Consider the following 14,006-nt stretch of genomic DNA (forward strand, 5'->3'; position numbering starts at 1 on the left):
CCATGATGTTGTAATTGATGCAGTATGTGGTCTGGCATTATCATGTTGGAAAATGCAAGGTCTTCCCTGAAAGAGACGACATCTGGATGGGAGCACATGTTGTTCTATAACTTGGATATAACTTTCAGCATTGATGGTGCCTTTCCAGATGTGTAAGCTGCTCATGCCACACGCACTCATGCAACCCCATACCATCAGAGATGCAGGCTTCTGAACTGAGTGCTGATAACAACTTGGGTTGTCCTTGTCCTATTTAGTCCGGATGACATGGCGTCTGACCACAGAACAGTTTTCCACTTTGCCACAGTCCATTTTAAATGAGCCTTGGCCCAGAGAAAACGCCTGTGCTTCTGGATCCTGTTTAGATATGGCTTCTTTTTTGACCTATAGAGTTTTAGCTAGCAACGGCAAATGGCACGGTGGATTGTGTTCACAGACAATGTTTTCTTGAAGTATTCCTGAGCCCATGTTGTGATTTCCATTACAGTAGCATTCCTGTATGTGATCCAGTGCCGTCTAAGGGCCCGAAGATCACGGGCATCCAGTATGGTTTTCCAGCCTTGACCCTTACGCACAGAGATTGTTCCAGATTCTCTGAATCTTTGGATGATATTATGCACTGTAGATGATGATAACTCTTTGCAATTTTTCTCTGAGAAACTCCTTTCTGATAGTGCTCCACTATTTTTCGCCGCAGCATTGGGGGAATTGGTGATCCTCTGCCCATCTTGACTTCTAGGGACACTGCCACTCTGAGAGGCTCTTTTTATACCCAATCATGTTGCCAATTGACCTAATAAGTTGCAAATTGGTCCTCCAGCTGTTCCTTATATGTACATTTAACTTTTCCGGCCTCTTATTACTACCTGTCCCAACTTTTTTGGAATGTGTAAAAATTAAGATAATACCAGATAAAAACAGCCAGTTAATATAAGAGCATCTGCAACAGAGGACAGTGAGCTGCATGAGCCCTGTGTTTATTTTTAGCTTCTCTCATAATAGGCAAAGCATCTGGAGGGGGTTTGTTTGCAGGAAAGCGCATGGCACAAGTAGCCTTGGGCCGACAATTTGTGAAGGTGACAAGGAAAAGGTCTGGAGAGAAACAGTGGTTGAGAGTGAAGAAGTACGGTGAAGTCACTTTTGTTTTGTGTTGGGACAGATGATGCCTCCTTTCACAACTGGAGATGATGGTCACGAGCACAAGCCTGAGGCACCAACTAAAGATGCACATTCTGTCTGCACAGACTGCAGACCTATGCTGAAACATGAGCAGGGTCTAAATCTATCTGTTGAGGTCACTGATAAACATATTCTTTGACTTATTCCTGTTCCTGTTTTGTGATGTCTGTTCTTGATCAGATACTCCTTTTATTTTTCTTTGCATGAAGACTGAATCAGCATATTAAAAAAAAAAAAAAAAAAAAATGTATCACGGTTTTCACAAAAATATTAAGCAGCACAGTTGTTTTCAACACTGATAATAAGAAGAAGTGTTTCTTGAGCACCAAATTAAAATTAGAAATGATTAGAATGATTTCCAAAGGATCATGTGACACTAAAGACTGGAGTAATGGCTGCTCAAAATTCAGCTTTGCATCACAGGAATAAACGACATTTTAAAATATAAAAGCTGTCATTTTAAATTTCTTAATATTACTGTTTTACTGTATTTTTGATCTATGCTGCTTATGCTTCATATATTACTTCCCCCAATATCATACAACCCCCAAACTTTTAAATAGATAGATCAAGTAAATATATAGTATATTGTTTTTTATTATCATATATTGCTTTATTGGTTCATATAAATTACATATAAATTGTATTTATTTAGTGTGGAAAAACATGATTTTTTATATATATATATATATAATTTTATTTATTTTGTATTTTGGTTCTTGCATTAAACAATGTTTGGTCAAAATATGGTTCATCTGGAGAAAAAAAAATAAAAATCCACTCTTTAAAGACATAGCTAATCCAGAAATTATGCCAACATTATACATTTCAGTCTGTTCCTCACACAGAGCTTCAGAAGATCAAGCTGTATGGACTGCTTTAATAGTACATCCTTTTTAAAGCTTGAAAGCTTCAGACTTACTTTTTTTTATATCATCCCTGTTGTTCTACACGCCATCCACCCTCTGTCCAGATGACGCTGTGAACTTCTCTATTTTTCTGTCACACTTCCAAACATCCCAAGCTGTTCATCACAGTTACTCCTTCATCCTGATAGTGTTTTAATGTTTATTCTGCTGCTGTGTAATGCACTGTTATACACACACATACACCTCACCCATCACAAAAACAGAGTAAAATATATCCCCTGTCTATGGCTAAATGAGAGGATTATCCCTTCATTATAGTATCCGAGGCAGCAAGGATGCCATGGCACAGCTGCCTCTGAGACAAACAAACCTTTTTATTTGCCTCAACCTCACAGGATGAGCCGCACTAATGTCCCAAACACAGAGACACATTACAGTCAGAGTGACAGGCATATTAGAAACACTGTTTTACCATCTTTTTTTCTTTTTCTAACAGCCTGTGGAGAAGGATCATAGCCAGTTGGCTTAGAGTGGCTGTTCCAAAGTAAATCCGAATGAAACCGCAGGACAGTGTTTGCGGTGTAATGTGAGAATTACGATATTGGATTTGACAGCATGGGAGCAGTGTCTGGCTGGAATATTTTCTGTGATTTAGTCAAAAACTGTCTTCTTCAATACCTGACAATTTTTGTAGTTTTATTTTGTTTGAGTCTCTTGGTACTTAAGAATCCCCAAAGCCTTAAAAGCATGGTCTTAAGTGCTATCTTTGCCTTCGATCAGAAGCTCAGCGAGGTCAGAGCCTTTCATTCTTCTTAATTTTCAAAAGAGCATCTAGAGGCGGCACTAAAAGACTTTCTTTAAGGCCAAGAATAGTAGATGTATGGAATAGCTTATGCTTTATCACTGGCCTGATGCTTAGCATTTGTCACACACCCATCTAAGAAACGGATTTGTTTCTAGTCATACGTACCAGTTGAGTTTCTGAAGTAAAAATGTAATTCAAATGACATGGAGATTTAATATAAACTATAAGGGTTATTAAACAATGATAAATGCTTTAATAGCAACTGTGTTTCATGGCAAAATTTATGTTTAAGTATACAACACAATCAATGCTATCGCAAGATTCATCAATCAAAGACGCTGCTGCTTCAATGGAAATGTGAACAAGGCTGAGTTATATATATATATATATATATATATATATATATATATATATAATCACTATATAATTAATTACCATTATGTAATTAATTACCATTGAAGCTTGGGTTAAGTTCTATGTTCAATAGGGCTGGGGCAATTGATGCATTGCGCATCGAGAAATGATTCTGGATCGATTTTGATATTTTCTGTATGTATAGAGTGCCTCAGGGATGACGCATTTTTGTAGGCAAAACCCGGAAGCGAGTTAGCATTTTAGGACTTCCGTTTCCAACGCCGTCAAGTCTATGGGTTTTTTTAATGGGTTTTTGCTAAATCGCCTGAAATAAGGTCTGTGGTTAACAAAGCCTCTAAATACTTGCACGTTTTGATCTATGACATAAAACACACCAGTTATAACCCAATTGTGATTTTTTTTAAGACACAGTAAAAGTTTAAAATCGGCGGTTGCTAACAAATTGCTAAAAGGGACTACTTCCTTTGGCGGGGACTTTAGACGTCATCATTAAAAACGGGACATTTGGACAGCATTTCTCATGGAAAAGTGGATAAGTATTAATAACAGCGCAGATCATAATCAGCGAGCATGTTTTTAAATAAAGTTGTTTTCTAAATAAAGTTTGAGGAAGCTTGATGGTGACAACGTTGATCCGCGACCATGGTGTGCTGTAGTCCGTTTATATCCTACTGTTAGCTTTTTATATCTGACGACTTTATTTAGGCTTCAAAATCTATAAATGTTGTGTTAACTTGTAAAGATTATCTTGATAGACAAAACGTGTAAGTGTCATAACCCTTTGTTAAACCCAGAGTTTATTTTCTGCGATTTTTCCAAAAGTCTATGGGAAAAATGCATAGGCTTTCAACCGAGGGAACCCGTGCGCCGCTAACTTCCGGGTTGGCCTACAAAAACGCGTCATCCCTGGGACACTCTATTGCGATTCTCTCTTGAATCAATTCTGAGCTTAGTTTTCAACAGCAGATGGCACTGCGTGCTTTAGAAACAGACGTACTCTGCTTCCTTCCAATTACTTACACACACAACTTGAACCTTTGATAAAATAATCATTCATAAAGTTCGAAAAAGTTACAGGGGTGTGTTTGCATTGGGCTGTTTACATCAATCTCGTGTCATAAAAGCATTCTGAGGTGCAAATACATTGTCAGACTCAGCCGAACGCTCAAGCAATCCTCTTCGTGAGCATTTGATCATGCGTTTAAAAAATAGCCTAGAGTGCCACCTGCAGTTAAAACTAAGCTCAGAATCAATTTGCGATGCATGTGGAAAATATCAGAAACGATCCATGAACTGCGATTTATCGATAGTATTGTCCCAGCCCTAATGTCCAGGCCTGCTTCCATAGCCGTGTTGATATTCTGTACAGCAGCTTGTGAGATACTGCATAATTAAAAAAAAGGAAAAAGACTTCTGGAACTCAGGCCACTGAAAGAAATATGTAAAGTGTTAACAGGTTGTGAATGCTCATGCATCAGTCTTAGGATGTGTGGTTATATATTGTTATTAGAGAGCGGAAGCAAAAGTCCATTGATTAAGCAAGCTTGCGGGCAATTACATTGACTGTTAAATTCAATGCAGGAAAGCTAACAGTTAAATAACTGAAACAGCCAAGCTTGAATTTCTGCCCATTCAGCATGCTGTCGACTTATGTGGTGTTTACTTGTGTGTGTTAATACTTTCTTTTTCTTCCTACTCTCTCCCCTCTCACCATCTCTCTCGGTTTACTTTCATCTTTCTCTCCACACTATTTCTGCTTTCTCTCTTTTCTCTATCTCATCCCAGCTGTCTTTCTTCTGTCCTCTCCTCCCTTTTTGGTCCGCTCACTTCATTTTGGTTCCATTCAGACTTCAATTTGAATGCATTCAAAGGGCCTTATTGGCAGGAAAGATAAACATTTACTTCACGGAGCTGAGGAAGGCCAATACAAATCAAGCTGTTGACAAACTCAAACACAGGCAGCCCAGGATTGACGGCGGCTTTAGGGATGAGGCTCTTGATCTTTAGCTTGACTTGTGTCTCTGTTTTGTGCGGCCCATACACGCACACACACACCAGACCGGAGTCTTTTCAGCTCTATTATGCTGCATTCGTCAAGCGTTCAATCTTTCTCGCTCTCCTCTTTGTCTCCCAAAGCCATTTCTGAGTCTGTTTCTTCTGGCTGCATTCAATTCTCTCTGCTTCTCTGTATTATGTTGCGGGTTTTCTTGTGGGGAATTGTTTTATATTGCCGCATGTGGCATGTGCCGAGGTTGCGCGACAAATAATCATTATACTGTACGTCACTTTGACAGACTGGGTTGTAAAATTTCTGTCATGGTCTATTTTTGTACATTTTTGATTTCCCTGGTAATTCATTTATTGTTGTTCCATGTACATGCCTATTTTTCCAAACATGCACCTCTTCTGAGATTGCTTTATCTGTGAGTTGCATATGCGAAGTAACCCATCACACATGGCATGTTATTCATGCGCCAGCAGCCATAATTCAGGCTTATCTGTTCAGGCCTATAGTGACCTGAACACATTTGACTTGAAAGGTCAGTTCATTTTCATGCTCGTGTAAGTCTAAACTTTCCTCCTTGCCTGAAAAGTTTTGGAAAAACACCCATTAAGCTCATGTTATTGTTTAGTAAACTATATAGCATCCCATAATTACTATGTGAATCAATGTTTCTAGTACAGAAACACAATAGATCAGATACCTTAATATTTTATCTGTTAAAATTACCATTCTGAATCATCCATCATGTTTTTAAAAAAAATTGGTTTTCAGTGGCAAGTTAACAATAAAACCTCAGTAAGTCGTTGCAAATATGTTTTCAGCAGCCACACATTTTTTGCAATGGTCCTGAATATTTTATCACATCACAGAGCCAAAGCATTTTGTGTATGGCTCACATTATAGCACTGGGACAAGAAACAGGCATCTAATGCGTGTGTGTGCGTGTGTGTGTATCTTCCTTCTCGATGTGTGGATGGGAATATATGCCTGTGTTTGTTTGTGTGTTAGTGAAGGGCATTGAAAAAACAGGCATATTATGTTTAAAAGTGGCATGTTTGTGCTGCTTGCAAACCAAAATGGTCAACGAGGAACCCTTTAATAGCTTAAGTGGGTGATGCAACACATGGACAGAGTGGTGTGGACAACAGCCAAGTTAAACTAAATCAAGGGCTATGTTTAGAATGGAATAATAGCATGCTGCTTACTGCCTGTTGTGCATTATATACTGTATACTGAATAAATTGGGGTTTGTTTTTTCTTCTATTTCCCCCCAAAAATAGTATGCATTATTTAATGCTAAACTTTTCCACATGACCTCATTGTTGCAGTTTTGCATTGAATAAAGTTAAAATGTTGCATGTTTAATTCAACTTCTAGCATCTAGTTATCTTTGCTGTTATTTTGTGTTTTTTAATCCACTTTCGTGTAAAAATGTATGCTGCACATTTTGGATAACATAGTAGGTCATCCGAGTATTTAACGCATAAAACATACAACGCATACGATCCAAACGCTTTAACATTGTGCACAGTATCCTACAAAATCAAAGTAGAATAGTGCCATTCTCAACATGCTATATGTTTCTTTTTGGGATGCACAATGTATATTGATTTTAATCTGGATCAGATTAAAACATGTCAGTTGATGATTTCTCATGTGTAATCTTGTACCTGTCCTCTAGGTGGCGGTGCAGGCAGCCAGACGACCTTTCTCCATGAGGAGCAGTGGAAGATGCCGGCTCTGCCAGCGCTGCTGCTGTCGATTCACCTCCTCTTCCTCTTCCTGCTGTTGCTGCTGCTGACCATGGCCCCGTCCTCTCACAGCCAGACACCCGCTCTCTCAGCTGTCAGGATGGGTGAGAGACCATGGGCCACTTCCTGTTAAACAACACAAAAGTGCATCTTCACATTATCTCCCAATTACTAGGCTGTTTCTAGGTGACTGCTTATGGCCCAAGTCAAAAGAGCCCACCCGACTAGGGGCTCATCTTTCCTGTTTTATCATGCACCAAAAAAGGGCATTGCAGAGAAAATATCCTCAAAAAGCCACATGTTTAAAGGTATCATTCATGTCTGTAGAACAAACATGTAAGGCCAGTTTAATACTTAGGGCCCTATTTTAATGATCTAAGCGCATGACCTGAAGCGTATGGCGCAAGTGCACTTAGGGTGCGTCCGAATCTACTTTTTCTAGTTTAACAACAAAAAATGTTTGCAGCAAAAGGCGCATGGTCAAAAAAAGGCTTGTACCCAATCTCTTTTTGAGTCATGGGTGTGTTTTTGGCATAACATGCAATAAACCAATCAGTGTCATCTCCCATTCCCTTTAAAAGCCAAGTACGCTTGCACCATGGCAGATTGCCATTTACATTGTAATCCTTTTATTTTTAATATTTTCATGTTTGTGTGCTGCGCATCCCTGTGTGTCTAACAAGCTGAGTGTACGCATGTTGTGCACCCGCCTATAGGCGCATATTACTAACGCGCCGTTCAAATAATAATAATAGTAATAAAAAAATACTGCGCCATTGATTTACACCAGGTTTTTGTTGGTCAATGGCACAGTCGTTTTCAGTTGCCTCAAAATAGCAACACGCCAACAATGCGCCTGAACACACCTCGTTTTCAGACCAACACGCCCATGGACAAACAAATGAGTGTGATTACAATTGCTATGTAAACAAAGTGGGCTCTGGACGTGTAAATGATAACTGGGTCGGGCTAAATCTAGCAAAAAACACTTGCTGTCACATTGCACCGGGTGTATGATAGGGCCCTTAGTGGTAATAGTACTGCTGGCCTTTACCTTTGCAATAAGGTTCAACTGCGGTACCAACCTAGTCCACTTCCTACCCATCAAGAGGTCTAATTCTGCCTCAGTTCTTCCAGCTTTATTTACAGAGGCTATGTGAAAAAATAAAACTCTTTTAATTGGAATGAGCAAATCAGCTGCATTGGTACAGTCTCCAGATAACCTAAATGCTTTACTTGTAATGGAGGCAAGCATCAACCTGAAGCCCACATTTATAGTGACTACAAAGCTCGTTCTTGATTTAATGTTTAAATACGTTTTCTGAAGTACTGACCTCCTACTAGGCTTAATCTTTTTCAAGTAAACACCTGTTATAGAAGAGAGAGTGTGAAGCGATAATCTCAGATATGCTGGGATCGTTTCTTTTTGGACTTTTTTTTAAAAACTAAGATTAAGTCATTAGATGAAACCACTGACTTTAGAGCAGAGTTCAGGCGAAATTAAGCAATATTATCGGCTTCAAGCAGGAACCTTTTTCAAAGTCGCTTATACTTGGCTGTTCACAGCATGTGACTGATTGCTTCAAGCATCAGCATGTTCATCTTGATTATTGCGAACAATAAAACATCAATTAATCTCTGGCAAGCCTCCAAACAAAATGCGCTCAATAGAACAATCTAATCAGTTAACATCACAACATGCGACATTCTTTGCAAACTTGTTTCTATTCAATCTAGATGAGTAACTCCATCATCTTGCAATAACAAACGAAACTTCAATCATCAACATCAAGAACTTTTAATTAAATTCAATGCAATTAAATTCCAGATTGTTGCTCTTCAGCTGCTATTTTAGATGATCAGTCAGCATGTGGACGTGGAGAGCGGTTGGCATTGGCTTTGGCCCGAGAGAACATCAACAGTGCGATGGAAGGCCCGGCACGAGCACGCGTGGAGGTCGACATCTTTGAGCTGCAGAGAGACTCTCAATACGAGACTACAGACACAAGTGAGTCTAACAAAATGACTACACACACTGGTATTAATTTTAATTCTGTAATGTAAAATATTTTGACTAAAACAACTTCAATGAAAATTCAACAAGAACAAATTATAGGGTCATACATGTTTTTATTTGATTAGCTTATAGAAAGTGGCCATTTTGAATGAAAAGTCAAGGCTAAAGGTCAAGTATTGCCATTTGCTATATTATATTATATTATATTATATTATATTATATTATATTATATTATATTATATTATATTATATTATATTATATTATATTATATTATATTAATTATATTATATTATATTATATTATATTATATTATATTATATTATTGTTATCAGATAGAGCTGCATGATTCTGGATAAATTGAGAATCAGTTTTTTTGGAGGGAGAAAAAATGGAGATCACGGTTCTCCCAAAATTCAAAATAAAATAACTAAACATGTAATTTACAAGAGGTTCTGACAAAATTTTAATAGCTGCAGTCTATTTTAAAAATATTTAATTAATTTGATATGATTTACTTGTTATAATTTGTTGTATATCGGTCTGAATGAATGATTCAATGACTCACTCATAAAGACTTCACTTGTTTCATTACTGGATGAATCTCTTGAATGAATGATTCAATGACAAATAAATTTTTTACAACAACTGGTGTAACACTGGTGCATCAAGTTACTTTTAAAAGGTGACTTGCTATATTTTTATCGCTACCATAGACATTAGTGTTCATATTAAAACTATAGTCTTTTATCCCAGTACTTCTGTGATCATTTGAATTATTTTAACAGAACTGTTAATAATGTGTTGTTGAAAAGACTGTTTTTTAAGCTGTTTAACACCACAACAGCTGCTCTCTCTGGGTCAGCGACAGTGTAAATGCAGATTTTAATGTTTGCTGTGATTGTATTTGTCAAAGGTTTAATAGACATAGACGAATCGCTGTCATTTAGGAGTAAGATCGCGTGAGTGTTTGAATCGAGATTTTGATCTTTTAACGATTAATCATGCAGCTCTATTATCAGAATTAAATTAACTATTGGCAAGGTTTAATGATGAATTACAAAGAAAAGTAGTCTAAAATAATGCCTAGTTTTTTTTCTTTCTATAATCTTTTTCTTAATCTTCTTTAGAAATTGATTGATTATAAAGAGGGCATTCTATAACAGAATGAAGATGCGTTTTGAATGGAAAGTCAAAGTTGAAGGTCAAGTTTGAGTGATTTCTTTTTTAAAGGGCACCTATTATGCCCCTTTTTACAAGATGTAATATTGGTCTTGGGTGTCCCCAGAATGTATTTGTGAAGTTTCAGCACAAAATACCCCACAGTTAAATTTATTATAACCATTTGAAAATGTCATTTTTAGAGCCTGTTTTAAAAAGAGCTGTTTTGTAGTGTACCACCTTAAATATAAATGAGCTGCATATCCCCGCCCTGCCTTTGGATGAGGGCGTAACTTGCATACCTATGGCAATATACAGTCGGTAGAAGCAGAATGGCTGAGAATGAGAGACTCGCTGTTTTGTATGTTATTCAGCCGTACATGTTTGAACCGGAATCAGACCCAGATGATGAAGAGACTCCGGCAGAAGAAACACAATTGAGAATGGAGCAGGACGTCTCTGAATGGTTATTTGATACATTTATGTACTTATAGTTTTAATCGCGTCCCCTTTGCAATTATGGATGTGCAACACACACACACACTGTGATAACGTTCGCGCAATTTTTTGAAACTACAAACACAAATACTGTGATAACGTTTGCTAAGTACGTTAGATACACACTATACAAACAAGGTTTAAATTATATACACAGACATTCTACGACGACGACAACAACTTTAGACGCATTTGTTATTGAATTGGCTGACATCGACTGAAATGACTATTTGCTCAAAAAACATTAAATACACTTACTTCTTCTGGAGGTGACGTTGGATCGCGAACAGTAGGCAACGATCCACACTTGAGGATTAACTTAGAAGCAAGACCTGCTTTGAATTGACCCTCGTTCTCAAAACAGTCAGTCAATAAATGATTCGCGCAAACATAAACGTATTTTGGAATTTTGAGTGGCGCCTTTCCTTCGTAAATAAAATCCATCCACTGCGTTTTCAAGTAAGTGAAAACTACTATGTTCATTATTACATCCCACAGAACACGTATGTTTCTTAGGAGACATTACCGGCTGTCGTTGAAACAATGGAGGATGGTTGACAGATCACCGAGGGCGGGGTCTATGCCAAAACCAGATTGTCAATCAAACCACGTGGGTGGGGCTTAGCGCAATTCTACGTCACAGTGAGAGCAATCTTAGAACAGGGCGTTCTGAGACAGTGCTTATGAATTATTGAGATTGTAAAAAAAACACTGGGTGGATTTTTCTCATTCTAGGGTGGTTTTGCTCACACACTGCCAACACACATTTATGGTCAAACACCATGTAAAAGTGAATTTTGCATAATAGGTGCCCTTTAAATGTAATGATATATACACTGCTCGGCAAAATAAAAGTCACTGTAAAGTCTCCTCCAGCACTTCCCAAAGTCTTTCAATGAATTTAAGATATGGACTCAGATGTACCAATTCATGTGTGACTTTTTTTGGCCGGGCAGTGTATAATAATATAATATAATATAATATAATATAATATAATATAATATAATATAATATAATATAATATAATATAATATAATATAATATAATATAATATAATATAATATAATATAATATACCATTATTGTTAACCAGAATTGAATTATTACAATAGTCTACAAATTTTTTTTTTTTCTTTAATATTTAAGCCACTTAACTGTTGGTTAACAATATTTTTAGTGGATAAAGTTATTACATTTGGATGAAAGACATGCTTTTTTTCTCTTTAGAATAATATGCACTGCTGTATTGAGCACAATACAGAAAGAAAAAAAAACACCTTTCACTTTACCACTGGACTGAAATGGACTGATAACACACACTCACAGCAGAGCATGTGAATATAACAGGAGGATAAAGGATTTTCATTTGTTGCTAAATGAATTACATACCCTTGTCACACATGCACAGTGCCCTGAACATTTCAATGCAACAGTTCAAAAGCAAGCAAGAAAGAAATCTTTTCATCTAAATATACACCCTGTGCTCTCTCTCTCTCTCCTCCTCGTTCTTCTGTAGAATTAGAGCAGCAATCTCCTGTAGGCAGAGCATAAATCTGTGTTGTGCTTATTGATGTAATTAATCAAAAAGAGCTTTGCATTGACTCCTAATTTGATATATCATCTAGGAACAGGACACAGAACTGGACGGCGTCCAAGATGTTGGCTTTTTCTCTGCCCACTGCAATGTCTGTCTCTCTCTCTACCCTGTCCCTTTCTCATTCAGTCACTGTCTTGCTCTATCACCCTGCTCTCTACCTCTCTCTCATTGTAGCCTTATTTATCTGTCTCTTTCTAATAATATATCTTTACCCCTCCAAGTGTGTCAGATCTTGCCAAAGGGAGTGGTCTCTGTCATTGGTCCTGCCTCTAGTCCTGCTTCTGGATCCACTGTCAGTCACATATGTGGGGAAAAAGAGGTGAGAATGAAAGGAAGTGCATTTGCCTATGTGTCTGTGAGAGCATTTCCTGAGATGATAAATTTACACTGTTCCTCAGCCACAGGCCATTATTTCCTGTGTGCCTTTGCTTTGCTGCTTGAAAAGCATCTCTCCCTCTGACCTAATTTTCCATATTTTCTCTCTCTTCTTCCTTCCTTACGGATAGAGAGAATGATATATCAGCCAGGATGATTAATTGGCTGATATCTGGCTGTTTTGGTGCCTACTCAGCCAATTAACAATATAATATTTCGTAAAATGAACGTGCTTTTAATTTTGTTCATTTTGTGTACACCTAATTTACTATAATTAAATTGTATATTTATACACAGTGTGGTCAGCATTTTTAATCCCAGATTTTCAATATAATTTAAACCTGGAAACTACTAAATAAAAAATAAATAAAACAATGCTAGGTTTTTAGGCAGTGCTTTAACGAAAAAACAGACATTCATCCAATAATCTATCTGTTGTTCTATCACTCTGTCTGTAAGGCCACTTCAAGGCTTTAAAGGGTCAGTTCACCCAAAAATTAAAATTCTGTCATTAATTACTCACTCTGTCGTTCCAAACTCCTAAGACTTCCGTTCCTCTTCGGAACACAAATAAAGATCTTTTTGTTAAAATCTGAGAGCTTTCCGTCCCTCCGCTTCAAAAAGTTCAGAAAAAAGAGCAGCAGTGCCGAGCCTACACTTTCGGGGGCCCTAAGCAAAACTTTGTGAAGGGGCCCCTATCTTTATTATTGCATGAACCAATAATTACAATGGTTTATGCAAGGTGCGCTGCCAGTTTTCTATAGTTAATGGAATTAAAAAACATCAAGGAAACAAACTGCAAGTTATGAAAAACACATATAAATATGTAAAGGGAAACCCATTAAAACATTTTTTAAAAATTGGCAGTAAAAACAATTAAGTAAAATTAAAACCAAATTTTAATTGATAATAGTAATGCACTGGCACCATCTGTCAGAAAAACTAAAACACATAGCCGAATCGGCTTTCTAAATGCGCGATTTACTAATGAATTACAGCATGATAAACAATAATAAAATATGCTAGGTTGTTTAAACCCAAATTTTTTCATATCTTATGAACCACGCATAAGAACTTTTTGATTATTAATGTGTAAACCGAAAGTTACTTTTTTGGCATTTGGAGACCTGGACTGGAGTTATTGCTTTACGACTTGCTTATGAATGTATTGGTTTGTCAAGACTAAATAAGAATTAAAATATAAAAAAAAAAAAAAACATACTTTCTTCGTTCTTGGAACTTTTTATCTGTTCCAGAAGTTTTGTTTGGAGCCATGTCAACAGACGCATGTTATTAGGCCTATCTCCCGAACCGCATGATGTCCCAGTTATTGAATAATATAAATCATCATTAAAATATTTCCACATGACTCCACCA

The 14,006-nt window shown here is 37.2% G+C and overlaps 1 protein-coding gene across 1 annotated transcript in view; it reads left to right on the top strand.

Annotated features, from left to right (window-relative positions):
* Positions 1-6,964: 6,964 nt before the first annotated feature.
* LOC137037100 (glutamate receptor ionotropic, kainate 5) overlaps positions 6,965-14,006 on the top strand; it is a 56,975-nt gene continuing 49,933 nt past the window's right edge. The window contains exons 1-3 of the mRNA XM_067410895.1: positions 6,965-7,088; positions 8,828-8,992; positions 12,476-12,573. Of these exons, the coding sequence (XP_067266996.1) occupies positions 6,965-7,088; positions 8,828-8,992; positions 12,476-12,573 (387 nt within the window). The remainder of the gene's footprint in view (positions 7,089-8,827; positions 8,993-12,475; positions 12,574-14,006) is intronic.

This window comes from Chanodichthys erythropterus, chromosome 15, assembly GCF_024489055.1.
Source record: "Chanodichthys erythropterus isolate Z2021 chromosome 15, ASM2448905v1, whole genome shotgun sequence".
NCBI classification, from domain to species: domain Eukaryota; kingdom Metazoa; phylum Chordata; class Actinopteri; order Cypriniformes; family Xenocyprididae; genus Chanodichthys; species Chanodichthys erythropterus.